Source organism: Ambystoma mexicanum, chromosome 10, assembly GCF_040938575.1.
Source record: "Ambystoma mexicanum isolate Mex_15411 chromosome 10, UKY_AmexF1_1, whole genome shotgun sequence".
In the NCBI taxonomy this organism is placed as follows: Eukaryota; Metazoa; Chordata; class Amphibia; order Caudata; family Ambystomatidae; genus Ambystoma; species Ambystoma mexicanum.
This window is the reverse complement of record NC_090932.1, coordinates 504,875,627-504,902,897: the sequence shown is the minus strand read 5'-3', so window position 1 is coordinate 504,902,897 and position 27,271 is coordinate 504,875,627. Positions and strand designations below refer to the sequence as shown.

General features: G+C 44.9%; 1 protein-coding gene across 1 annotated transcript in view; it reads left to right on the top strand.

Moving 5' to 3' along the window:
* The window catches only part of LOC138493192 (kyphoscoliosis peptidase-like), a 540,186-nt gene extending 513,509 nt beyond the window's left edge, over positions 1-26,677 (top strand). The window contains exon 7 of the mRNA XM_069620355.1: positions 25,550-26,677. Coding sequence (XP_069476456.1) covers positions 25,550-26,457 — 908 coding nt within the window. The 3' untranslated portion in view covers positions 26,458-26,677. The remainder of the gene's footprint in view (positions 1-25,549) is intronic.
* Positions 26,678-27,271: the final 594 nt, after the last annotated feature.

Sequence of the window (27,271 nt, the reverse complement as noted above, 5' to 3'; positions counted from 1 at the left end):
ACATTTGAGTATGCATGTGAAGTTCAACAAGTTGACAATGCTGATAAAATTGCCTGGTTACTCAGCAGACTGCCCCATTCTGGCTGCAGTGCCATTATGGAAATGTCGAAGGCTGTGCGAGCAGATTTTGCAGTGTTGAAGCAAACTCTCATTTTAAAGTTTGGAAAGACTCCTGCCCACTATTTAAAACGATTCCGAAAGTATAAGAAAAAAGAAGGTGGTACTTGGGTATCTTATGTAACCGAATCCTTAAAAAACTTGACTGGCAGGGTCGAAGGTTATAAGGTTTCTACCTTTGAAGGTATGATAAGTCTTGTCATACTGGAACATATTTTTGCATCTTCTTCCCCTGAGCTTAAGCAGCATTTGGCAGATTCTAAGGAGATAGATCCAAAGAAGCTTGCCATTGCAGCAGATTTCTGGGTGTCACATCGAGTGTTCCATAAGGACAAGACTCAGCCTGGTAAGCAGGAGGAAGGGAAAAAGTCCAAAGATAAGGAGGGTGGAGAAACTGAAATCTTTTTCTCAAAAGGGCCACAAAAAGAAAAATAAGGGTAAGACACATGAGAACTCACAGTGTAGTGGAGGACAGCCTCCAAAAAAGAACTCTGGTTATAATAAGCCTCCCTATGTAAACAGACCCAATGGATCGTGTTTTGCTTGTGGAGCAACTGACCACGTGAAGGGGGATCCCCGGTGTAAGGTTAAACCTTTGGGAGTCCACTCTGCTAATCTGGCCTTCTCCTTCTACGAGGAAGAAGAGATTACAGGAGCATCCTTCTCCTCAGACTCCTTCCCCAGTGGGATAGAAGCTGAGGTACTTTTAGTTTCCCTGGGAGCCTAAAGTCGCAGAGGCTTATGCTAGGATTCCAGATAATACCAAGCACTACTTTAAAGACAGTGGGCCTCATTACGAGTCCGGCGTTAACCGAGGCGGTAAAACCGCCTGGTTACCGCCGGACTCGTATTACCATTCCGCCTCCATGATTCCCGGAATTACCGGGGCATTACAACCCCGGTTTTCCGGGAATCACGGAGGCGGAATGGTGTTAATCCCCATTCCCATTGAGTCCTAGAGGACTCAATGGGAATGGGGATCATGGAAACACCGGCAGCATCTCGTAATGCTGCCGGTGTTTCCTTGTCCGCCTGCAGGTGGGCGGTGTTAAACCCGCCAGGTCAAACCTGGCAGGAACATCACCTCCCGCCTGCAGGAGTAGGGATCAGGCGGTCCGGAAACAACGGTGGCGGCGGGTTTACCGCCACCGTTATTTCCGGACCGCCTGATTTGTAATGAGGCCCAGTGTGCTGATCAATGGAGTAGATACTCCAGCTCTTAGGGATAGTGGGTGCAGTCGAACTGTAGTGGATTCTACCTTGGTAGACTCAGAGGAAGTTGCCAGAGCTACTCTGATGCCCAATAAGTTGGCAGACGGCCCACCTCGCATGTTTCCAGTAATACCTGTAAATCTTACTATCAATGGTACAGCAGTCAGGATTCCAGTGAGCATTCAGAGGAACGTCCCAGGAAAGGTCTTGTTGGGCAACGATCTCCGAGCGTTAGGGCTCATGGGAGACACTGCCGACAGACCCTGCACAAGGTCTCAAACCAGGGCAGCACTGACCAAGCTCAGTGAGCTGCCCCAGCCAAAGGGGAAACCCAAGGTTTAAGGGTTCAGAAAACCAAAAACTAGGGAAAGAAAATATTCCCCCGAACTCACCTACCACTGCGGTGGAGGAAGTTGGTCAATCGCCCGGACCTGACGAGGAGGCGGCGATACCTGAAGTATTTGACCCTAATGACCATCCTGAACTAAACGACTTGTTAGTAGAAGGTGGTCTGAAAGGGAAGAATTCAGTAAAGGACAACGTGAGTGCCCATCTCTGGAAGGCCTAAGGAGACAGGCCTGCTCCCAGCTTGAGGGTGAACCTCCTGGGAAGCATCGGATTTATTGGGAAGGCTGGACTCCTGTATAGTGAGCCCACAGAGTCTACAGAAGGAGACCATAGGAGGTTGGTGGATCCCCTTGCTGTAAGACCCTTCCTCCTGCAGTTAGCGCATGAAGTGCCCCTTGCTGGTCACCTTGGTATTAAGAGGACCAAGCAAAGGTTATCCATGCACTTCTACTGGCCCAAGATGGGGGTGCAAGTAGAAAGTCACTGCAGGAGTTGTGCCTCCTGGCAGTTATCTGGTAAGAGTGGCTCAACAATCCAAGCTCCATTGGTACCACTCCCAGTTGTGGGAATACCATTCGAAAGGGTAGGGATCGACATTGTTGGTCCCCTTGACCCGCAAACATCCTCAGGCAATAGGTTTATCCTGGTGCTGGTCGACCATGCTACCAGGTATCCTGAGGCCACCCCACTGCCAAGTCAGTTGCAAAAGTGTTACTTTGCATCTTTACTAGGGTTGGCTTCCCTAAAGAAGTTGTGTCTGACCGAGGCAGCAACTTTATGTCGAAGTATATGCAGGCTATGTGGAAAGAATGTGGGGTCACCTACAAGTTCTCTTCCACATACCACCCCCAGACCAATGGTCTGGTGGAACAGTTCAACAGAACGTTAAAGAGTATGATTGGGGCTCTGGAAGAACCCCAAAGAAGAAAATGGGATCTTCTTTTACCATGCTTACTGTTTGCCTACTGAGAGGTACCACAGGAGGGTGTGGGCTTCAGCCCCTTCGAACTTCTGTTTGGTCACCCTGTGCGGGGACCCTTAGCCATAGTCAAGGAGGGATGGGAGATGCCCACTCCCCCTATTACTACCAAGGTAGTAGACTATGTGTTAGGGCTCAGAAAACGGATGGTACTCCTAATGGGTCTGGCTAGTGACAAGTTGAAGGCAGGACAAGCCCTGGTGAAACATTGGTATGACCAGAAAGCTTCCCTCATCAACTTCATACCTGCTCAGCAAGTCCTGATCATGAATCCCATAAGGCCTAGAGCTTTACAGGATAAATGGTCAGGCCCTTACACAGTGGTGGAGCCCCTGGGTGAGGTCAACTATTTAGTGGACCTTGGAAGGCCTGGACAGGCTCCAAAAGTGTTCCATGTACATAGGCTGAAGGCTTTCGTCCCAAGAGTCGAAATCGCAGCACTGCTACTGGCTTCAGATGTTGAGGAAGAGGAGTCTGAACCTCTTCCCGACCTTTTCCAAAGCGGTCCTTCAGATAGCTCCTTTGAGGGTGTCTGAGTGGCCCCTCATCTGACTTCTGATCAGCAGGCTGAGGTGAAAAGTTTGCTTAGGCAATTTCCCCCCCTGTTTTCGCAGTCCCCTGGTTTGACACCTTGGTGCAAACATAACATAGACAGAGGAGACAGCGTACCTACCAAAAGTAGAGGATACAGAATGTCAGACAAAGTACGGTCTTACATTAAGACAGAGGTCAACAAAATGTTAGCTCTTGGGGTGATTGAACCCTCTAGTAGTCCTTGGTCCAGCCCTGTGGTTTTGGTTCCAAAGGCAGGTACTTCTGAATTGAGGTTCTGCGTGGATTACAGGGCTCTGAATGCTGTCACCAAGACAGATGGACACCCCTTGCCTCGAACAGATGAGCTGGTGGATACCTTGGGTGCCTCCAAGTATCTCAGCACGTTTGACCTCACTGCAGGCTATTGGCAAATAGCCCTAGCAGAACATGCCAAGGAGAAGACAGCGTTTTCAACTCCAGACGGTCTTTACCAGTTCAGGGTGATGCCGTTTGGGTTGAAGAATGCACCTGCCACTTTTCAGAGGCTTGTGAATCATGTGTTAAACGGGTTGGATGAATTCTGTCTTGCATATCTGAATGATATAGCAGTTTTCAGTGCCACCTGGGAAGACCATGTGAAACACCTCGGGATTGTGCTACAGGCTCTTCATAAAGCACACTTGACCATAAAGGCTAGTAAATGACAGATTGGACAAGGCTCCGTGGTTTACCTTGGACATGAAGTAGGTGGAGGGAGATACAGCCTCCACCCAGTAAAGTACAAGCAGTACAAGACTGGCCTACCCCCACTACACAGACCCAAGTGAGAGCCTTCTTAGGACTCACAGGGTATTACCACAACTTCATGGCAGACTATGGTACCATAGCTGCCCCTCTGACTACTCTGAAGAAACCCAAGAAGGTAACTTGGACCGACGAGTGTGAGAAGGCCTTCAACGGCTTAAAAGACTCCTTGTGCCAGGCCCCTGTTCTCAGGGCCACTGGTTACCAAAGACCTTTTATTGTGCAGACAGATGCCTCTGACAATGGGATAGGAGCTGTACTATCGCAAGTAGATGAGAAGGGTAAGGAACACCCTATTGGTTTCATTAGTCGCCATCTTAAGGACAGAGAGCTCAGATGGTCCACAGTAGAGAAAGAATGTTTCTCTGTCGTGTGGGCCCTACGGAAGCTGAGTCCCTACCTCTATGGGACCCACTTCACTGTGCAAACTGACCATAAGCCCTTAAAGTGGCTAATGAACATGAAGGGAGAGAATCCAAAGTTGCTTAGGTGGTCCATAAGTCTGCAAGGCTTTGACTTCACTATTGAGCATAGGCCAGATGTCCAATATAGCAATGCTGATGGGTTGTCCAGAATGTTTAACCGACCTGAACAAGAAACTCATCCAGGGGTGGATTAGTTCCCCCTGTCCTTAGTCTGGGAGGGGCGAGTGTTAGGAAAGATTTCATAACTGTAGGTAATTTTCCTTCCATGTGGCAACCCCCAAACTTTTTGCTGTTGTTTTACACCCTGATCTAGACTTTGCCGGAGAAGCGCAGCCTTCCTCCGCACTCCTCTGGGCTTTCCCTCCATTCTTACGGGGAAACTGGCATGTCCTTAAGACAGTCAGTACCGGGAGACTTTGTTTCCCTTAGTCCTTTCCTCATGATGCAACTTTTGAGCAACATGAAACAAGAGTGCACCGTAACTTAGATTAGCGCGCTCTTGGGTCTCTAGTCATCCCAAGGCCCTAGAAACTCTCGCTGGACTTATCATGAAATGTGCAAGTTAGTCACGGACGGGACTGGTGGCAGCTATCGTTTCTTTGTGTTTTGAACCCCTTTTTGCCATGTTAATCGCGCTTCCCGTGTTTGGCCCAAATGGGTGGCCTGGCCTCCAAAATGGCCATGCCACGAGGTTCTTTGTCCTGTCCGCTGACCGTCTTGCCCCTTCAACTTCCCCCAGGTCGAGCCGACCCAGGGCGGTCCTTATTTGGTCATGCACTTTCCCACGAAACACAACGCTTTCGCGGGCTTCTGCATGCCTTGTGTGTGCCTCCAGGATGTGGGCTGGGATGTCTGTTCCCAATACACAAACTGGGTGCCAGAGAGTCTAGAGTCTCTTGAATCCCTGGGACCACCGTGGTTCGTGATAGGTAGCAGATCTCCCATTGGGTTCTCTCTCCGTTTTGGCACAAAGGGAACTCTGCATAAGAGGAGGCTGGAAACACCACTACCATGTCGATGTCCTGAGTTCTCACGAACAAAGGATAAGGAGCCAAGTATCCTGCAACTAAGAAGCTGAGTCGAGGAATCGCTGGTGACCCGCTGAAGGTTTGGCACCCTGCACTGCTGTCGTCCTGTGAGACCCCTCTGCCTCTGATCGAACGAGAAGGCCTGTACTGGCGCTTCGACCCTTTAGAATAGTGGGAACAACTATTCTCGGCATCTTCACCAAATCCTGTACGTAAGCCTTCGGAAGCGTCCCTGGGCCATCCAGTGGACTGACCAGCCTACACAGGAACCTTGCTCTGTCACCGCCGTCTGGCTTAGTGCTAATCCCGTGTCCTCGGCACTCTCACACGATTCGTACACTTGGCATTCCCAGGTCTGAAGTGAGACGTGTGCTTTGGGACCGGAATACATGCGGTTGCTGAGTTGCCCTGCTGTGGTAACAAACCTGTGCGTGTTCGTTGCATTTGGGACACCCTCGACCCTGACTCCTGCTGTCGCGGAATCTACACGGCGTCGAGACATCCTGCTGATCGCATCTGAACCTGACAGTACCGAAACGGAACCGGAGAAGCCTGGGTCTGCCTGTATCGGGGACCGGTGAGTCGTCAATACCCTAACTGGTCGCCCTCCTGCAGGAGCCTGTGGCACTCCACCGCTGTCGTAAACAGCAACCCTTTTCTGCACTCACGCCCTGCTTCTGCCCACAAGTGGAGGCCGTGCTTGAGTAGCGGGGAACTGTTCATCATCGTTTTGCTCACCTCTCTGAACTGCCTGATGTCCCTGAAGAGACTCTCCTTTGCCCGTTGGTACCGTCGTGTGCAGGTACTTTTGAGCACAAGGCTCCACTCTTCGTAGGACTCGGACTTCCTTCTAGTTAGGTGGCCTCTGATGTTGAACTGGGTCTAACGATTACTTGCACTGCCTGTTTTCCTCCCCATCTCAGTGGGCTGCATATTTCGTGCTTCTAACTCTTTAGACCCCTTGGTCTTGTGTATATATTGTATTGCTTGTGATGTGTTGGTTAATTGGAGTTTTACCGTGATTCTTTACTATGGTCGATGTTACAAAGGCCTTGTAATAAATGTGTCTATGTTTTTAATATAACACCTGTCTGGAGTAATTTGTAAGCGTCCTTGCTTTGTGTGCTCATTGCGGGCTTTCAGTCCTCCTCACCCCTCTTGAGACCTAGTATTGACCGCCGCCATCGCTACCCTGATTGGTCTGGCTTGTCCAGAGTTTACCCTGTTCCAAGAAACTAGGCTGGCCTTCTGAACCTCTGCCCCTCCAGGACAAAGCTCAGAAATCCATCTTAACAACTGTGTTCTTCTCATGCTGACCAAGCTGCTTTGGCTTCAAGTGAGGTATCCGATCCGCCAGGCCACATTTCCATCACGGACACGCAATTACTGGCGGGCGAAGGATTGCCTATTACTTCTACAACAAATTGTGTGGACACGATTCCCGTGAATATGGTGCCTGCTACCAAGGATGAAGTGGGCAAGACAAACCTTTCCACAACTCCAGGAAAACATGTTGTGTCTCCATCCCTTGGTTCAGTGAAAATAATATGTGATCTAATGTCTCCTCCGCATGCATCCCTTGGTTCAGTGAAAGTAATATGTGATCTAACGTCTCCTCCGCTCGCATGCAACTCCAATGACCAGCGAGGCGAGGATACGAGCTTTAATGTGGAAAATATTTCTTTGATTGCTTCTTCGTCATCAATATCCTCAGCAAGAAATAGTCTTTATCAATCTCCTAGTCTCTTTGATGATACTGTACATACTGTTCATATGTCCCTAGCGGGTCTGGTAGCAGATGGTCAATCTTCTCGGAGGTGTAGTAATATTCCCAATAACAACTTGTTGGTCTCCTATCAATTGAAACTCTTAGAAATTACCTTAAATGCAATGAGTGCAACTATATCTATGCTGACTAAGTTGTTGAAAAGTTAGATGTGAAACTCACGGCTCAATCTAAGCAAATTGAACAATTAATGATATGGATGAGTGAATTGCTACCAGAAAAATAGTCCCTGAATGTATATGGTAAATGGGTGAAACAGGGTACACGCAATGTTACTTCACAACTTTACATTCCTAGTGAAGTGGAAAAGACACCCACTATTTCAGAGGCAATTCTGCCCACATTTGTGATTGGGTCGGATCGATCAATTAATATTGCGGGTGGACTGTGTCCAACTTTTGCTTCTAATGACTTGCAGTCTCCTAGAATCTCTATTAGTCCTAATTCTCAACTGACTAACATGGAAAAGTGTGTGGTACCACCTGAGAAGGCTCCTCCATCGAAGGGCGAAGTCATAAATATTGATGCTACTTCAATGGACGAGCTTGTACCAACAAAGACTTCTTACAATCTTTTTCAAGTAAAAGAGGTAAGAAAGCAAGGAGGTGTGCCATCTGATATGCTCAAAAAAACTAAAAATCAAAAAGCTCTTCCATTGAGAGCTAGAGCAAATATAAAACAACTAATTACACGGTTGGCTCCTTAAATGAAAACAGGGGGAAAATCAAGGGTACAAAAATCAAAAGAATTCCCTCTTTCAACAACAAATTGTGAGAAGAAAGGGGCTGAAAAGTCAAATGAGGTTAATGAATATCCTCCGCTAAATGACCTAATAGCTTTGATCTCTGCTATACAATTGATTCCTCCAGAGTCGCAATCCTCTCAACTGAATACAATTGATGATCAGGAAAATATTAGGGTTGTTGAACGGGGTGATTCACAAGCTTCTATTCTGGCTGATGTTCGTATGCAGATTGAAAACTCTATACAAAAATACCTTGATCTAAAAAAGACCTGTACTGATTTAACAATAAGGCAGCCTCCATTATCGATGTTGATACCCAAAGCTGAGACAAAGCCCCAGGCTCAGTCAGTATGTGCGCCTGCTGTATCGAGAGTGATTGATACAACTCAGCATGTTCAGGACCCCGCTTGTTCACAAGTGGCGTCCTATAATCAAGAAGTGGGTAAGCTTATCCCGAACACGAGGGTACTGACTGTTCCCTTAGTTGCACACAGAGACAATTCACCACAGGGTTTCTAGAACGTTGGAGTTGATACATGTCAGAATGGCAAGGGCCTGATGGCTAGTAAGAACTCTCGAGACATTGTGAATGCAACAAACTTTTACAATTGCAAAACCTACGTAGAAAAGCAGGTTGATGAACAAAACACTATGGTACAGATTGAAGATCAAATTGCAAGAGCTGTTCGCAATAACTTTAGCCAGAACTTAACCGCCCAGAAACCGTGGAGTGAACGTGTTGAATAACCACTACATGCTGAAATGCAGCAGGTGAGTCAGGGAATAGCATCCACAGTGTCTAATCTAAATACTGGAGTTAAACACAGAGAAACAGAGTTACAAAATGTGGCTACTAGACGATTAGATAAAATCGGCGCTGATCACAAGAAACAAGCAAAACTTCATTGGTTAATACTTAAATGTCGCCCAGCTCCGTTTGCTCCATATATCATGAATAGAACTAGTCTACTTGCAATATGTGAGGATGTTATTACACTCCAGGACATAACATCTGCAGACATTGAACAGGTCGAGTTTGTCCAGCACAATGATAGTTCTATCGTTAGAATATGGCTAAACTCGAATCTAGTTAGAAACGCCTTATGGCAAGCACGGATGGACATCTTTGCTCTGGGCTTTGTCCTGGAAGAGATCCCTTTGTCTTTGACTCTGAAGGGAAGTTTACCCTCGAAAATAGTATGAACAAGTCAGGAATGCTTCAGTTGCAGAAGAGTACAATTGGTGAAGGAAACTCCATCACCAGCAACCTCCAAAACTCGACTCTGAAACAAGCACCAACACATAACCCCGACTCGTAACTAACAAATGATAAGAGAAGGGTTCAAATCTCAATAATCAGTTGAAACACCTCTGGTTACTCCCACTTGTTAGGTAGTAGTGCGGGTTTTCTAGCCTCACATGACATAAGACAATTATTTTACAAGAAACCTGGCTAGTATAACCTGGGAAGGCCACACTATTGTCTGTCATGCTGCAAAAACTGCCTCTCGTGGTCGACCTTCTGCTGGTCTTCTAGTAGCGATCAAGAATCATAAAAACTGGCTGTTGTCTTATTGGGCTGCTCCAAATTTTTACCTTTTGTTAACCAAGCTCATTTGTCCGGTTGCGATTGTGGCAATTTTGAACATCTATCGCAACCAAAAAGTGTTATTGGATGAGGTCTTTTTTAGTGATCTTGAATGTCTATTTAATCTTATTTCTGAATCATCTGACATAACGAATATTATTGTAACGGGTGATTTGAATCTGCAACTATTACCCGTCAATAATCTCAAATATAATCTATCCTGTCTAAGATGGCACCTACCTATGAAGGAGCGGGGGCTCCTCATGTGCAATTAGTCTCTTATGGGAGATATTCCTCCTCAGATGACCTGGCAAAGAGGGAGAACTGCTTCAATCATTGATTACACTTTTGTAGATCGCAGTACGTTTAATGCAAATATGAGTTTCAACATAATACCACAAACATACAGTGATCACAATATGCTGAATCTAATATGGTTGTCTGAAGTCGATGTGAATATTTCCCCCAACTGATGATGGTTGACAATGCAAGGACGCACCTAATATGGAATCTCCAGACTTTGACAGCATTTCACCAAAACGTGGAGAATTCCTGTTATGATGATAAAGCTGTCTCTGGTGATTGCACTTGTTTTTTACACAGTTATCAACAAAAAGTACAGTCATCATCCAATGTACAATTCAAACCTCAGCATGAATATGATGCGATGGTTCAATGAAAAAAATCTACTCTGCAAAAACAAAAAGTTGGTAGTACTCTCTAACTGTGAAAACAAACCCGAACGCATTCGCGCACTTTCTTGTCTATAAAAACTGGCTATGTTCACACCAAATCCAACTGTATCAAACAGATGGCGAATCCATGTTGGCCAGCATTTTGCGCAAAAACACTGTACAAATTTAGACTATGATTAACTCTTCGCATAATATGTCACAAAAATCTGTCCAACTTAACGGTGTCAATGAGATGGAGTGGGTGGCACACTTTTCCAACATGTATCAAAAACCGATGGGGGTCAACTCTTATACCACCCTAGATTTCTCTAACTATGAGGGACTATCCAAGATGAAGATATTTTATTTTATATACTAAAACTAAACAACTCCCGTGCGCCTGGCCCGGATGGGCTAAGTAACTTTGGGCCCCATTACGAGTTTGGAGGTCGCCATGGTGCTATTAGCGCCATGGGTGCCTCCAGAATCGTGTCCGGGTTCCTTGAATGAGGAATTACTGGGTCATTCCAACCTTGGAGGACCCGGTAATTCCTCATTCAAAAAACCTATCCCCATTCCCATTGAGCCCCCATAGAGCTCAATGGGAATGGGGATGGACCTAATAAGGGGCCCGTTAATAATGGGCCTGTTATTAGCTCCCTGGTCCCCTTGCGGGACCCGCAAAGGACATCTGGTCTGACCAGACGTTCTGAGCGGGTCCCGCAAGGGAACCTCGTAATAGGGCGGAATGGGTTTACCGGAACCATTACCGGTTAAACCCATTCCGCCCACCTCGTAATGAGGCCCTTTGTCTTCAAACAATATCCAATAATTTGGTCTAAAATTCTACACACCATCTTTAACCAAACTATTTCCAGCCATCAGCTACCCTCCTCCTGGCGATCTGCAGTAATAGTTCCAATCTTCAAGAGGGGTGACAGGTCTATGGCGAGTAATTACAGACTAATCTCCATTTTAGACGCACCTGGAAAATTGTTTTCAAAATTCATACTTAGGTATTTCAATAGGTGGACTTTAGAAGCGGGACTAAGAGATCCTCTGCAAACAGGTTTCATGGCCGGTATTGGTACTGGTGTGAATCCCATGACACTTACATCTATAATCACTTTGCACCAATCCAGAAAGCAAGCCCTATATACTACCTTTGTAGGTTTATGCGCTGCGTTCGATTCTATCTCGAGAGAATTACTGATTCACAAGTTAATTCACCAGGGTTATCCGCTCTATTTAATTTCCTTAATTAAAGACCTGCATACAAACAACTCGATACAAGTAAGACTCTCGAAACAAGTAAGAGATGGTAAATTATCAACCCCAATACCAACACATAGAGGGGTGAGACAAGGGTGTACCTTGGCTTCGGCCATATTTAACTTCTTTATTTCTGATGTGGGGAGTGCATTTACTAACATCTTAACTGACCCTCCTAAGTTGGCAAATAAACCAATACCCTTTCTAATGCATGCCAATGATATGGTCTTAATGTCCAAGACTCCAAAGGGGCTCCAGAGAGCCTTGAATGGTCTTGCAGATTATACCCAGGTGAATTACGTGTCCATCAATCTTGAGAAGACTAAGGTCATGCTCTTTAATCCATCTAGAAAACACGGCTATAAATCTGGCGTTTGGACTCTCATGGGGACTAAATTACAAGTAGTACAAACCTATACTTATCTAGGAGTGCAAATAGTAAGTTATGGAGGTGTGCTTCTGTATGGTCAATTGTTATCTCATAAAGTTACCACGGCCATACAACAGACCAAGATTATACTACGCAAATATGGCAAGTTTACAGTTGCCCCTTCTTTGACATATTATCATCAAAAAACAACACCAATATTGCTTTATGCAGCTGAAACTAGACCCATGCTGATGAAAAAATTCTGGTCAACTTTGGAGGGCAAATATTGGCGTGGGGTACTCAAGCTTCCATCTTGCACTCCACTCCCCTTCATACGAAATGAGCTTAGGCTAATATCTTTTTATATGAGATACATCTGGCAAATGGTGGCACTGTTCAGAAAATGCCTTTGGCTTATCATACATCTTCTGTTCTGGGTATTCTCGTGGATCATGTTTTTATATCGGCCAATGCCTTTATCCCCATATGGTGGTCTCAGGTGGTTCAGGCGTTGGCATGGGTGGACGTTTCATTAACAACTCCCTTTCAAAACCCGACACAGGTTAAAACTAGACTGTTTGCCTTTGATTGGGAAAGCACCAGTGCTGATTGTTCAACATATCGTGATTTTGATGCAGTTATTTTCTAGGAAAAAACATAGCATCCCAGAAGCATATATGATTAAAGCACCATCTATAACCCACATACATAACTTCTTGCATTTGAGGTTAAACCTCTGGAACACCAGACAGATTATGGTACGGCGCAAAATTCTCAAAGAAACATTGAAGTTTTGTCGATTCTGGCAGAAAGAAAATACTGAAGAAAACTTAAAGCATCTTCTAACTGAGTGTGTGGCACTGGTCAATCAACGTAGAGCCCACTTTGAGTCAATAGTGGAGTTGTACAGAGTCCTTACTTCAAAACGTTTTGAAAGATGATTTACTCTGTATATTCCACGATTGTAAGACTCAGAGCCCTGGCCTTCTTAACATGAGTTAAAATTTCATGAGATAAATGCCAACATGTTACAGGATGATTACAGTTAATCTTGCGTGTATTCCTTTATATTTCTTTTTTTATTATTTTACTTTTATTGACTAAGGTTGATCTTATTTTATTCTTGTTTTTGTGGTCTTTTTATTTTTTGTCTTATTTACGTTTTAAATGCATAATGTACTGATATTTGCCAGGGCGGTTGATGTGGATGTTGATGTTGTTTGATTTTGACCCTGCATAATTTGATTTACAAGAAATTGATTATTGGTTAATTTTTAGTGTGTAATATTATATATTTCAAAACATTTGTTTTAATGAATGAATTATATTGTAAAGTTGATTTTATGAGCTATATCAATAAAAAAAATGAATGCTAATAATAAAGAAATAAACACTGTTTGGTGAGAGGTTGTTTTAGAATAAATGCTTGGTGTATGTTAGTCTCTATGAACAGGTGTATTAGCCAGTCCGATAGCACAGCGAGTAGAGTGCTCGCTATGACATTGGTGCAGAGCCTGCTGATGCAGGTTCGAATCCTGGCAGTGCCAAACTCAGCCTTTCATCCTTCCGAGGTCAATAAATGAGCACCACACACCTTGTGGGTAATAATAAGCAACACTCAGATGCCTGCGGGTTCGTAGCGCTATATAAATACTAAATTATTGAAGTGTAGCGCTATATAAATGCTAAATTATTGAAGTGATAATGAGTTTACACGTATGGTTTATGCTTGGTGCATTCCATTATATTGTGTGTTATAAATAATGTGCAAATGTTCAAGTAATCATTTGTAAAAAAAAAGCATATTTGGGTGCAGCAACTATAAGTAACTTTGTTTTATGTATATGTGTTTGTTGGTTGATGGGTAGAACATTTTCTGTTCTCCCCGGTGCTTCTAGGCTTTGTGAATGCTACCTGATGTCCACAGACATTTGTATTGTCCGCGGACTGTACAGCTACTGCATTGGGGGTGAGTACAATATAACAAACCTTTAACAGATTAAGGGTGCACTGGTAAGAACCTATGAAATTCAGTTTTAAAAAAGTCCTTAATGGGACATTATGGTTACAAGTGAAACCCCTGAAAAATCATTGAACATCGCCAGTTATGGTAAGCTAAGCAGATGAAATCTTGAGTTAAGGGTCACAATTTATAATGGCGTTCTGAATATAGTAGTAGAAATTACCACTTTGGTCAAAACTAAGGAAACAAGAATTACCTTCCCCATCTCTAAGATGGGGTGGGTGAGTTGTAGGTCCCACGTTGTTAGAAGCCAATAACTATGAAAGTGGGGCCTAAATACCTTCAACTCTCTCTTCCTAAATATCTTCCTTCCCGAGCCCTTCGCTCATCCGTCTCCAACTCCCTCTGGGTCAGCCGCTTCTCGAAGCAACGAGCTGGGGGTAGATCTCTCTCCGCGGCAGGGGCCTCCCTCTGGAACAGCCTTCCTGCCTCCCTGAAACTTGAGGAGAACCATCTACGGTTCCGGAAGCACCTCAAAACCTTCCTCTTTGCTTCTGCTTTCTCTCTCCCTCTCCCCTGCTAATTCTTCGCTGAATCTGCACCGAATCTGCAACTGGGCCACTCTCGCCGACCTCGGTCCTGGGCCCAGCCACTCTGCACTTGCACTGCCTCGCTGGCAACCCCTGCTCTGCGGGACTGTCTCTGTATCCCTACAGCCCCCGTTCCCAGCACTTGTCTGCACTTACCTTGAACTTGCCACCAGCTGGCCCTATTCATTTTATTATATATACTTACCTTGTACTGCACTTGCCCCTTCCCCTCCCCTTGCGCTTTGTCCCTTCCCCCTTCCCCTGCACTTGCGCAATCTGAATGACACCTGGCCTAGTAGGATCGTTGTCTGTCTTCCCCCGTTTCCCCCTCCCTGCCTCGTCGCGCCTTGAAACACTTGAAACGCTTGTGTATAGGCGCGTTATAAATGCCATATCATATCATATCATATCCACTGTGTTGAATTCAATCTTGAGTTGTGGAAAAAGGCTTTTTCCCCCCATTACAGGCCGGTGTGTGGCAAGGGGAAGGAATGGTGGATCACTGCTCCCTTAAGTGATCACTTAACTGTAGAGACCCCTTAACAGCAAAAAGGGGCCCCTATAGCTGGATTTAATAGGCCAGAGCCCAGCGTTCGACATAATAGAGTATGTAAGGTTTCGAAGCGGGGGTGAAGTCAGTACCTGGTTTCCTGTCTGGAAGGGTTCAGGCATTGGTGTTTAATAGGATTGGGTTTGATGAAACAGCAGTTAAAGGTAGAGCTGGGTCGAGTCGTTTAGTAACTGTTGGTTCGAGTCAGCGAGTGACACTCTTGCAGCCTAGTCGGGGTCTGGCAATGAGCAGTTGATTTGAGCTGAGCAGGTGACGGGCTCTGCAAGGTCCAATGAGACGTGAGTTCAGTTGAATGCCCAAGGCAGCAATGGTGGGTCCTGTGGTTCAAAATGCAGTGAGCTTGGTTGTTAAGCAGTTTGACCAGAACGAGGCAAAGAAAATAGGTTTCATGACTGTCTTGACTCTCATGATGCTGTTAATCCAAATCCAGGGATTCGAGAGCTGATTAGTCATTGTTCTCCGGCTCCCAAACATGGTGGAGGCTGGCACACAACTGCAGTCCTTCAGCACAGTGAGGTCCTGGGTACCACTGTGGCTGGAAGAGAGGCATGTTTTGTCCCAGCAGCAGTTCACCCCTCTAGTCTCTGGAGATGTTTAGGGGACAAAGCTTGCCTCTGCCTTGGACACTCGGTCTTTACCTCACTGGAATTAGACTTTGGAAAGATCAGCTCTTCCAATATAAGTCCAATTAATTCTTCCTTAAGTGTTTGCCCAAAAGTGAATCAAGGAAGGAGCGGAAGACCCCTCCCTTTAAAGATAAATGTACACAGGTGGACTAAAGCAAGCCTGTCCTTGGAATCAGTGATTTTGCCTTCTGACAAATAACCCAAAGTGCTTTTGCTACAGGGAGTGGAGGGGCCAGGAAAGGGAGAAACAAGAAGGTGGAACCTCCCTCCAGCTGTAAAGAGCTCCCTCTGTCTACACTAACCCCGCCCCTTCCCTTCTCAATATGACCAAAAGGCTTTTGGTATGCAGGGCCTTGGTGTGAGGCTACTCTTGTTGTGAATGGGTGTGCCATTTGATTCCTGCTCATAGCACAGTGTCCTATGGAGTGTCTGTCTCAATGGAGAGGGTGTTACCTACCCTCAAGAAGGAACACAGAGAGGCACTCCCCGGGGCTGCAGTCCTGCTAGCAGTAGCAAGGACACCCTCTCTGGGAAGAATACACATAACTGTTCCACAGCTGAACTGGGTTCACAGGGCTGGCACATGTTTGATATCAAATTGATGAGACTTGCATAACTATGGGAGATGCTGGTTACCATACCTTCAACTCAGATATGGCTTAGATTTAAAGTTGTACGTGCCACCAGGACAGCATTCTCAGAGTTATATAGTTTTTGTAATAGGAGAGTATATCTCAAATACAGCCTCTGCGCTGTAGAGACTTGGCTGTCACTGCAGCTGTCAGAGGGGCACCTGTGACCTCTGAACCTGCTCTGTGCCATTACTGATGCAGCAGCACACATGTGTTTACTATGCTTTTTTTTATTTTTTTTAAAATTTTTATTTGTGTTTGACTCTCTTAACAAGTAAGAGAGACTTTACAAAGAAGATATAATAAAAAGGGCATTACAGCAAATGCCTACAAACGTGAAGTCTTACAATGCATAGACCTAAAAAGACATCATACAAATAAAAGTTTAAAACCCATTAATTCCTATAACATAATGAAAAACACATAAAAAACAAAGGAATACACAATGGGGTTATCTATACGCTCAAATGTACATACATCCTCAATTTCATACTAATTTACAAGGAAGAAGAGAGTTAAAATAAGTGATTCAAGAGATATTCGTGTAACAGTCTTTTTCCAATTCTCTTGCAATCACTTTACATAATTTCGTTACAGCATGTATCAACGGTTTATGGTTACCTCGCATCATTCTGTCCCAAAGAAAAGGTAGGCAGTCAATAAAATTAATGTTTACAAATTTCATCAATAATAACGATCTTTGATTCCTAAAATGGGGACAATTTAAAACCAGATGTTTTAATGTTTCAGTGGGTTCGGTACACATGGGAAATCTGCAGTGCGGACTGGAGGCATACAGCTTGTGACCGATCCATTTTACTACTCTTTCTTTAGTATGAAACAAATTGAGTTTGAACCAGAGATACGTCCTCCGCGTGGAGTTACAAGGAAAAAGCACAATGTAGTCGTGTCTAGGGATACGTTTACGTGCGAATAATTGGTATTCCTTGTAAAGATAGTACGATCCCATTTTATCAAGGGTTGTGCACCAATCAAGTTTAAAAAGTTTTTTTTTAGCATAGCCCGGTCTATGATAGACATCGTCCACGGTAATGTTAGCCGTCTTGAGTATACCAACCATTTTTGACACATAGAGAGCCATGGAAGACGTAGGTGACAGCGTAATGGTATGATTCAACTCGGCATATAGGGAGTTCGCTGTGGGATGCCTGATCTTAGCAAAATTGGTTAGGAGTCGCCATTTCCAACGAGTAGACAGTGCTACTAGACCCAATTCATGCCTCAAGATCGCATTGGGGAGGGACATCGGAAGCGACATGGCACGTTTCAGGGCAGTACCCTGCAGTTGGTCCAAAATTGGGCCCATTTCACCCATACATATGTCAAGAGAATACAGGATTACGCTTTCAATTTTCAAAGTAAAGAACTCGATGAGGGGAATTAATGAAAATTTGCAGTATTTTGCATAGATTACTTTGGATTGTGATATCAAGGGTCTGATCTTTTTACTGAGAACGTCATGCCACATTGAGATGGAATTTTTCTCTGTTAAATAGTATCCCAAGTAAATCGTTTCTCTAATGACTGAGATGGGGATCTGCATGAGATGCCACTGTGATTTGCCAGTTCGTTTCTGTACACCAAATTGCATTACTGCTGTTTTAGCAGGATTAGGCATCAGATTGTGTGCTAGTGCAAATTCTTCAAATAGACGTAGTTTAAGTTGGAGGCCTGACGGGGTGGGATCAAATAAGATGATATCATCTGCAAAGGCGAGCCACTTAAGGTGGATCAAGCCAATTTTAGCAGAGAAGAGATTTTTTTCATCCCAACCTTTATCAAGATCAGAGAGGTATAGGTTAAAGAAGGTAGCAGCAAGATTGCAACCTTGCTTCAAGCCCACCTCTGTACAGATATCTTTAGTAACGCGTCCCTCTGAAGTAAGCTTGATTCTGTAAGAAGTATTGGTGTGTAAGGCTTTAAACCAATAAATGAGAATAGACGGAATTCCCATATTGGTCAACTTAGTCCATAATATATTACGGATCACTGTGACGAAAGCTGAGGACATGTCGATAAGAGCGATGTAGACCGGGTTAGATGTTGGTTTTTTGGCTTCTGCGATCGTAAATGCCATTACCATAGCATTTAACGCGGTGGACATGCCTTTTCTAAATCCAGTTTGATATTTGGAATATAGTCCTAGTGCCCCAATGTACTTTTCTAAGTCATGAAGAAGGAGAGAGGCGAATAATTTCGCCGCAGTGTCAATTAAGGCAATGGGACGATAGTTCTGTGGCAGCGCAGCATCTCCTTTCTTAAAGATCGGAATGATGTTGGCAGTTAGCCATGAAGCTGGAATAATTCCTGTGTTAAAAATGGACTGAAACTTGGTATTGAGAATACAGGCCCACAGGTCCGGATCTTCTTTATAGAGACATGGAGGTAGGCCGTCGGGACCGGATGATTTAGAGTAACTGAGTTTGGAAATCGCCCATTTAATGTCAGCGATGGACCAGCCCAACCGCGGCAGATCTTGATATCTTATTAGCGGTGTCGAGATATTCGCAAATTGCACCGGAATCCGGAATTTGTGCCAGATATACTTATACCAAGTAGATTCCGATATGACATTCGGCATAGAAAGTGATACTTGCGAAGAATTGCTCTTAATCGTTCGCCATATAATACGGGTGTCATGAACAGAGATGGCTCTGATGAGTTTACAATTTATTTCGTTATGCCTTATGAGCCTTAACTGCTTCAAGCTATGTTTGTAATTCGACAGAATGGATTTGCGCCGCGAAAGATATTGTTCCTGCGACAGGTCTGGAAGTTTTTTCAAGGCCCTAAGAGCCTTGTTTTTTTCCCGCTTCTGTACTTTACACAGCGGATCAAAAGAATGACAGTCTTTGATATCAGTATTTTTCTTTTTGTTGAAGTATGTTAGTGCTATGTGCGTTATTTCAACATATCGCTGCTCAAGGGCATCCATAGGCATACAATCCAAGTTATGCCAAGGCGCAATGGCTGACTTTATAAATTGAATAAATTGCTTGCAGAGAGCCGTGGACCATCTGATAGAGGTCATAGGCCGATCTACTTCACATAATGCAGTAGCATGGTCAACTCCGGTAATAGAAAAATCAAGTTTCAAATTACCTAGTAACGCAGCATGGTCACTAAAAGGCAACATGGAGATTCTTAGGGGAGAAGATCGTAGGAGCAAGTTATGACTAACAAATATAAAGTCAAGAGTTGACATTTTACCATCTCTTGACCATGTGGTCCAATTCAACAGGTCGGCGGGTGGAATAAGATCTAGGTCCCAATCTTTCAGAAAGGACCTCCATATATTGCCTCTATTTTTAGAGAGAAGGTTTCTAGGGGGATCTCCGGTTTCATTGATGGTTCTGCAATCACAGTTAAAGTCACCGCCTAGAATGATTTCAGTCTTTTCATATTCGTGAGTGACATATTCCAGACAGTTCTCAACTATCTCAATCATCTCATCAATCTCAAGGGTGGACGGATTCCAATACATAGTCATAATAATTAAATGGGGATAATTCTGGATGTTCGTTTCCAGTAGAACTGCTAGTAAGTTATTAGCATGCCACACGATTTTTGAATTGAACATAAGAGCATTGTCTATGGCTATCATAATTCCGCCCGAAGGACGACCAACCGGAGCACGTGTAGCAGGAATGTGGTGCGTTACATAATCAGGCAAAAGAAAGGAGGAGGTTTTCATGGTCTCCTGGAACATTAATATTGATGGACGGCTCAAACGGTCGAGAGTTGAGTGCCATTTCATAAGATTAAGGTATCCACATGAGTTCCACGATTGGAAAGAAAGGAGGTCTTTGAAAGATGGCTATGAAGAGGAGAAACCGTCCGTAGTTTTTGAGAGGGAATTAAGCATAGGGGCAAGCCAAGGCAAGTTGTGAGAAATGCCTATTTTGAGCAAAAGCTCAGAGATTGCATCATTAGCGGCCGGATGGTTGATAGCTTGTAGTGGAACAAGCAATTTGGGGCTCATAGCCAGGGGACACTTAAATTGGATAAATTTGTTGGCCTCTTGTTCATTTTCCAATGAGGTTAGGATGAGGCCTTCTTCATAAATGCCATCCCTATTAGACCATAAGTATTTCTTTACGGTCTCTGACGCTAAGTAAATTGCGGCACGGTAGTTATTGTCCGTAGCTAATGACACTCTTAGAATGTCTGCCGATTTGAACATCCGTAGTTGGGGGATGCGACCAAATAGTGCCAAAAGAAAGGCACGATTAATCCGATTTCTGCCTAGTAGATCACTTTTCCCCTCAAATCCTATTAAATGGTGTTTTTCCGGAATAATTGGTGCATTCGTAACAGATAGTTGGTCGAATGATTCTGAGTGGGGATCAGAGGCGATTTCGCAGAACGGAACCTGGTGGGAGATCGTGGAAGCCGCATGATGGGAGATTACATTAGGAAGGTTCGATTTCGATGATCTTTCATCAAGTTCCTTTCTAAGGATGTCCAAAATTGCATGATGGGATAGCATGGTAGTAGCTTGAGGATCAAGGATGCAGCCACCCGTTGGAAGGCTCTGGTCAGAGGTGCAATTCGGAGCAAGAGGGGGGGATATGATGTTAGGAGAAGGAATGGAGGGTACCATGGTGGATTCAGGGGCCCATAGTGCTACCTTTCCTAGTCCGTTACCAGACCTCACAGAGCTAATACAATTAGTAAAATCAGCATTGCTGTGCAAGGCAGTACAACAATTCGGATCATTGATCAGATGAGGAAGTGCACATGATGAGCCCATAATGTTACTGGATTGCAAGTCAGTCGAACGTGGAAGTGCTAAAAGCACAGAAGGCAAGCAAGGTGGTATCAGTGCATTGGCTTGGTCCCTGGCAGCGTTCATTGTATTGCTAGTATTAGCATTTAAATTGTTTCCAGGGGGTGGGATACATATTTCAGTACCGGTTCCGGGGAGGGAATTGGCTGGGGGATCAGGCCCTACCATTTCGGCAAGCCGGGTGGTACGGTTTCTCCCACAGACCGGAAAATAGGTAATCAGATTTGATTTAGTTCCTGTCAAAAGTGATGGTGCTTGTCCGTTTGAGGATGGGTTGGTTGGAATTGCATTAGTGTTTTTTGTTTTTCGTTTTAAGGTGTGTGTTTCAGTGAGGTCAGCTTGCTCGACTCGAGTGATATCCAAAATGGTCAAACTAGAGTCAATAGTTGGAAGTATAGCTGCGTGGGGCCCAGTAATTTTACAGGGGCGAACTGCTGCATCACTTTCAGGCAGATCCAGTATTATGGATGGAGTTAGGACATCTTGGCTTTCTTTCGAGAGTTGATTAAGGTCAATATGATCCTCATCTATTGGTACGTTGTCATCGATCCTAATAATCGAGCCAGGTGAGGTATTGAAGTCTTTTGAGACGATATTCTTCTTTCTTTTAGCATTTCTTTTTACAGCTCTTTGGTGGAGTTTCTTAGCCCTCCGCGACATGAAGCCAGTATAATTACCACCGGAATCAGGAACCGGAGGTGCAGATTGCATATGTTCAAGAGCTGTAAGAAGAACAGTAGGGCTATCGGGGCCAATCATAGGGGGCGGAATTGCCGGGGGGTATAAAGCTAGTAATGTGTTCATTTTTTCAATGGCGGATTTCAGATCGCAAGCGGGATGGTAATATTTGCACGGGGTAGAGTCTATAGGCTTTACTGAATGAATGGCAGGCAATTCTGGGGTCAGGTCCAAGCAGCACTGTATACTTTTATTTTTCGTGGGCCGGATGGGGGCAGATTGATGAACCGTAGGGCATACATTTTTGGAATTTTTTAGCATTTCAGCTGCTATAATGAAACCCTCGATCCGATCTATCTTAGCAGTGATCAGTGATTGCGTTGACTTGATCTCCCTCAGTGCAAGATGGGTCAGATCATGACCTTTATCCAGGAGGTCCAGAATACGGATAATCACTGGAAACGAATTTGGGGAGTATTGGGATTGAGACCCCTCACAAGGGTGCTGGATTTGACATTCATGAGAAGGTGGTACCAAATGTTCCACATTAATAGCTTTGGAAATGGGTTCAGGAGATAACAGTGAATGCGGAAAGGAGAGTTTTTTATTGATGGTATTAGCTGAACTGTCGCTCTTATCCAGAAGAGTTTTGGGATCGTGCAACGCGTGAACTTGGGTAACCATACGGTTTGATACGGAATTAAAAACTATGGGTGTCAAAGTGCCTATCGAGCGGCAGACCGCCTTGTCCAATGCCTCCATTTTCGCCATGGTTAAATCAAATTGGCATTGATCAGAATCAGTGACCAACGGAGATTCAGAGCAACTTTTGAAGTCATCAATAGCCTTGCGTACTTCAGGACTGATGGAGGGGGAGGAGATTGAAGGCACCGAAGAGGTCGGAGGTGAAGAAAGAAGGGGAAGTAGAGGGTTTTTTGGTGCATTTATTTGCACAATATGTACTACAGGGCAAGGTGTACACGGCAGGTCTAGGATTGGTAAAGACGCTCGAACATCCGGGGCAGGTCATTCAATGTAGGATGGAGTGCCCGGACATACCAGTGAGTCAATGGTTGTTACTGAGAGCGGGGGAGGGGCGATGAATTTGCCCTTGGCGCTTCTCAAGCCATTTGCCATTTTCACAGAAGCAACCTCGAAAAGGATGGGAGTGAAAAGAATGTACAGGAAAGGGATGACTTTCTCTTTTATTTTGGACGAGAGCAGTCGTGAAATCGACTAGGTCCGCTCGAAATAATTTAGCGCTTTAGAGAGTCAGAGGGTATTGAACTGCATAAATGAGCCGTGAGGCTGATAGAAAACCTATAATCTAAGGAGGAGACCGCACCCCGCAGCCGAGCAGCGAACAGCAAACAGCGCTACTTAGAGCGCGTACTTGATGCGCGCGCGCAGATGCGCGCCGGAAGAGGGTTATGAGCACTTCCGGTAGCGGGGGGCGGGGCCAGCTAGAATAATAGAAAAGTAGACATATATAAGTAACATGTACTTATGTTAGACAATATAGTATCAATGATAGTGCAGGAGAGAGATATACCAAAGTCCAGGCAAAGTCAGGCAGTCCAAGCGGGTCCAAACGGGTCTTGAGCTCGTGGGACAGCGTGGATGGCCAGCAAACAGCGCTACTTAGAGCGCGTACTTGATGCGCGCGCGCAGATGCGCGCCGGAAGAGGGTTATGAGCACTTCCGGTAGCGGGGGGCGGGGCCAGCTAGAATAATAGAAAAGTAGACATATATAAGTAACATGTACTTATGTTAGACAATATAGTATCAATGATAGTGCAGGAGAGAGATATACCAAAGTCCAGGCAAAGTCAGGCAGTCCAAGCGGGTCCAAACGGGTCTTGAGCTCGTGGGACAGCGTGGATGGCCAGCAAACAGCGCTACTTAGAGCGCGTACTTGATGCGCGCGCGCAGATGCGCGCCGGAAGAGGGTTATGAGCACTTCCGGTAGCGGGGGGCGGGGCCAGCTAGAATAATAGAAAAGTAGACATATATAAGTAACATGTACTTATGTTAGACAATATAGTATCAATGATAGTGCAGGAGAGAGATATACCAAAGTCCAGGCAAAGTCAGGCAGTCCAAGCGGGTCCAAACGGGTCTTGAGCTCGTGGGACAGCGTGGATGGCCAGCAAACAGCGCTACTTAGAGCGCGTACTTGATGCGCGCGCGCAGATGCGCGCCGGAAGAGGGTTATGAGCACTTCCGGTAGCGGGGGGCGGGGCCAGCAAAGTCCAGGCAAAGTCAGGCAGTCCAAGCGGGTCCAAACGGGTCTTGAGCTCGTGGGACAGCGTGGATGGCCAGCAAACAGCGCTACTTAGAGCGCGTACTTGATGCGCGCGCGCAGATGCGCGCCGGAAGAGGGTTATGAGCACTTCCGGTAGCGGGGGGCGGGGCCAGCAAAGTCCAGGCAAAGTCAGGCAGTCCAAGCGGGTCCAAACGGGTCTTGAGCTCGTGGGACAGCGTGGATGGCCAGCAAACAGCGCTACTTAGAGCGCGTACTTGATGCGCGCGCGCAGATGCGCGCCGGAAGAGGGTTATGAGCACTTCCGGTAGCGGGGGGCGGGGCCAGCAAAGTCCAGGCAAAGTCAGGCAGTCCAAGCGGGTCCAAACGGGTCTTGAGCTCGTGGGACAGCGTGGATGGCCAGCAAACAGCGCTACTTAGAGCGCGTACTTGATGCGCGCGCGCAGATGCGCGCCGGAAGAGGGTTATGAGCACTTCCGGTAGCGGGGGGCGGGGCCAGCAAAGTCCAGGCAAAGTCAGGCAGTCCAAGCGGGTCCAAACGGGTCTTGAGCTCGTGGGACAGCGTGGATGGCATAGAGCCTTTGAAAGGGGTATCGGAATAGCAGATTGCCCTTTCAGAGATGGAATTAACGGCATCATTTTATAAATTAATAATAAATAGAAAACGCCAGGACCTCTACACCCTTGCAAGATGGCAGTCCCCCTCAGGCTGGAGTTGGGGAGATTCACACAGGCTTAGCATGTTAAAATATCACCGGGACCAACCACACCTTTCATCCTTTGGTGCTTTATAAATGCTGTACTGTTGCATTGGTAAATAAATGTTATTTATTGCACTACAGAATATCAACAACTGAGATTGAAACCATTATGTAAGAAGAAAGTGCTATATAATAAACAGGTTATTCTTTAAAAAATAATGATATACTTTATAGGCATGCATGTTTATCTTGACTTTACATTACACATCTTTATAAGCTCCTTTTTCACAGAAAAGTGTTCCATTGCATTTTGGGTCTAGTAAACAATCAACTCAACAAATAAATAACACACATTGCATATTATGATGCTGCAAACTCAGGTTAAGCATTTTATGTAAGTACAACATTAGTTCTAATTGACCATGACCTATATTGTTTTTCAACTGCAGGGTTTGTAAAATAAGCATTGATAAGATAGGTAACTGCAAAAAATGAAAATGTTCATACACCACTCTCTTTATACAAATTTCTTATTTTACTTGACATAATGTCTAACAACTGTTTTTTCATCTTGCGTTGCACTGTTTTATGCTGATGTTTTTGAACTGTTGAATACATTTCCTGCTGGTAAGCAATATTACAACTTGAGAGCAGCAGGATTAGTTTGGAAAGTCCTAAACCGGCAAGTGCCTCAGGAATATTGCATGTCTATATTGTACGAGTGGAGGGGAATGAGATGTGTAATGAATGAAATAGTACTGAATGTCTACTTACCAAGGTTACCACTGTGGACGTCGTATCTGCTGCATAATGTCTTACTCCTTCTTTTGCAGTGAATGGGAAATCAGTAATCACTCTGGACGCCCGTGCAGCAACTCTTTTTGTGTTTGATTTGAATGGCAAGGAGACGCCAGGCGTGCTAGCTCTGAGAAGGTTTGGGATGAAACTTGAGGTCTATCCCCAGGCGACTGGAAGTCACACTTTACAGATCTTTGCAAAGCCCTGGAACTCATCAAAGAGCATATTTTCCAGGGCACTGATACACATTCTGGAGTGTAACTCTGTCGATAACACTATGAAATTACCTACAGATTTGCATAACCCTGTGGGACCCAGCTGGCTAACTGAGGAGAAAGGGTTCCTTCAGCCTTCTCACCCTGATCCGATCATCCCTATCCAAGATGGACGATGCTCCATCAGCTTCACAGTAAAGGGAGACATGGATACATTGGCCACACTACACACTGATGTTATGCCAATGAATGAAGATATCAGACGCAGGCACATATTCAAATCACAGAAAGGAAACCGTATTGTTATCCAAATCCAACTCCCTCAGGCTGGGTACTTTGTCCTCAAGATCTTTTCCAAGACAAAAGGTGGGGAGAGCAAAACATTTTCATATGCCTTAAACTACCTACTCTCCTGTTCCAATGCTGCCGTGAAGTGGCCTGTCTTCCCACGTATGTATGGGTCCTGGTTGGAGGGCTATGAGCTGGTGGAGCCAACGAGTGGGATCTTGCCAGACAATCAGAATATACACTTTAAATTGAAGGTACCTGGAGTGAGTAAAGTATTTGTTAAAGACAAAAAGAGCGGCTCACTCACTCTGAGCGCTGATGGCTATTGGGAAGGCAACTTCAACACTGCTGGGAGCCAGGATGCCAATGTTATCATTCAGCAGGTCCCTGACAAGAACTTATATGCTACCATCTTGAAGTATACGGTGGATGACAAATAATATTGGTTCTAACTCTCTGTGTATTAGCACCAACCCTACATTTGTGTATTCTTCTCTATTGATTTATGAATGCTTAGAACACTGGATCTAAGTGGTTAAGGAAGAGAGAGATAACACTTATCATTTTTCTTTATCTCTTGTTTTCTGCACTCACATCGGAAGATGCCTTTCCATTGTTTTTGCGGCAAAATAAAATTACCAACACGTTTAAGAGAACCAATACTTTGACTTCATGGAATCCCAACATTCATCATGCTTATGGTACGTTTTATATGTTTGCCATTGACTGAGCTTGGTGTTGCTGTCCATAATTGCCATTATTACAACTGATCGAGAGAAAGTATTGAGTAACACACACTGGGATTAAGATGTACATGGGAAAACAAACAAAATATCACCAGAATGCTAGAAAACACAAATTCATTCTTAGAACAATGTTTACAACAATCTGGAATATTGTTGAGAAAAAAGTATGACATAACAGAACACAGGTGGAGGAGAGGAGGACCTAAGAGTTTGATAGCTGCTAGGTTGAGAATTGAGAGCGGGTGTTATGCAAAGAGCAGAGCCACTTGTACATCTTCCAACAAGATGATGCAGAAGTTAGACTGCCTGCAAGGGCAGGTTTTCACAAAATCATAGGCAAGTTGAGAGTGATTATACTAGGGTCTGAGAAAAAGCCCAAGCAACAGAAGCAGGCAATTGAGACCTCAAGGCACCTTCAATGAGAACTGATCGCAAACGCCAGTCTCGCACCAAAGGCATTCAAAGTAGCCACTAAATTACATTTCATTCTCATATAGTTAGCGAGCAG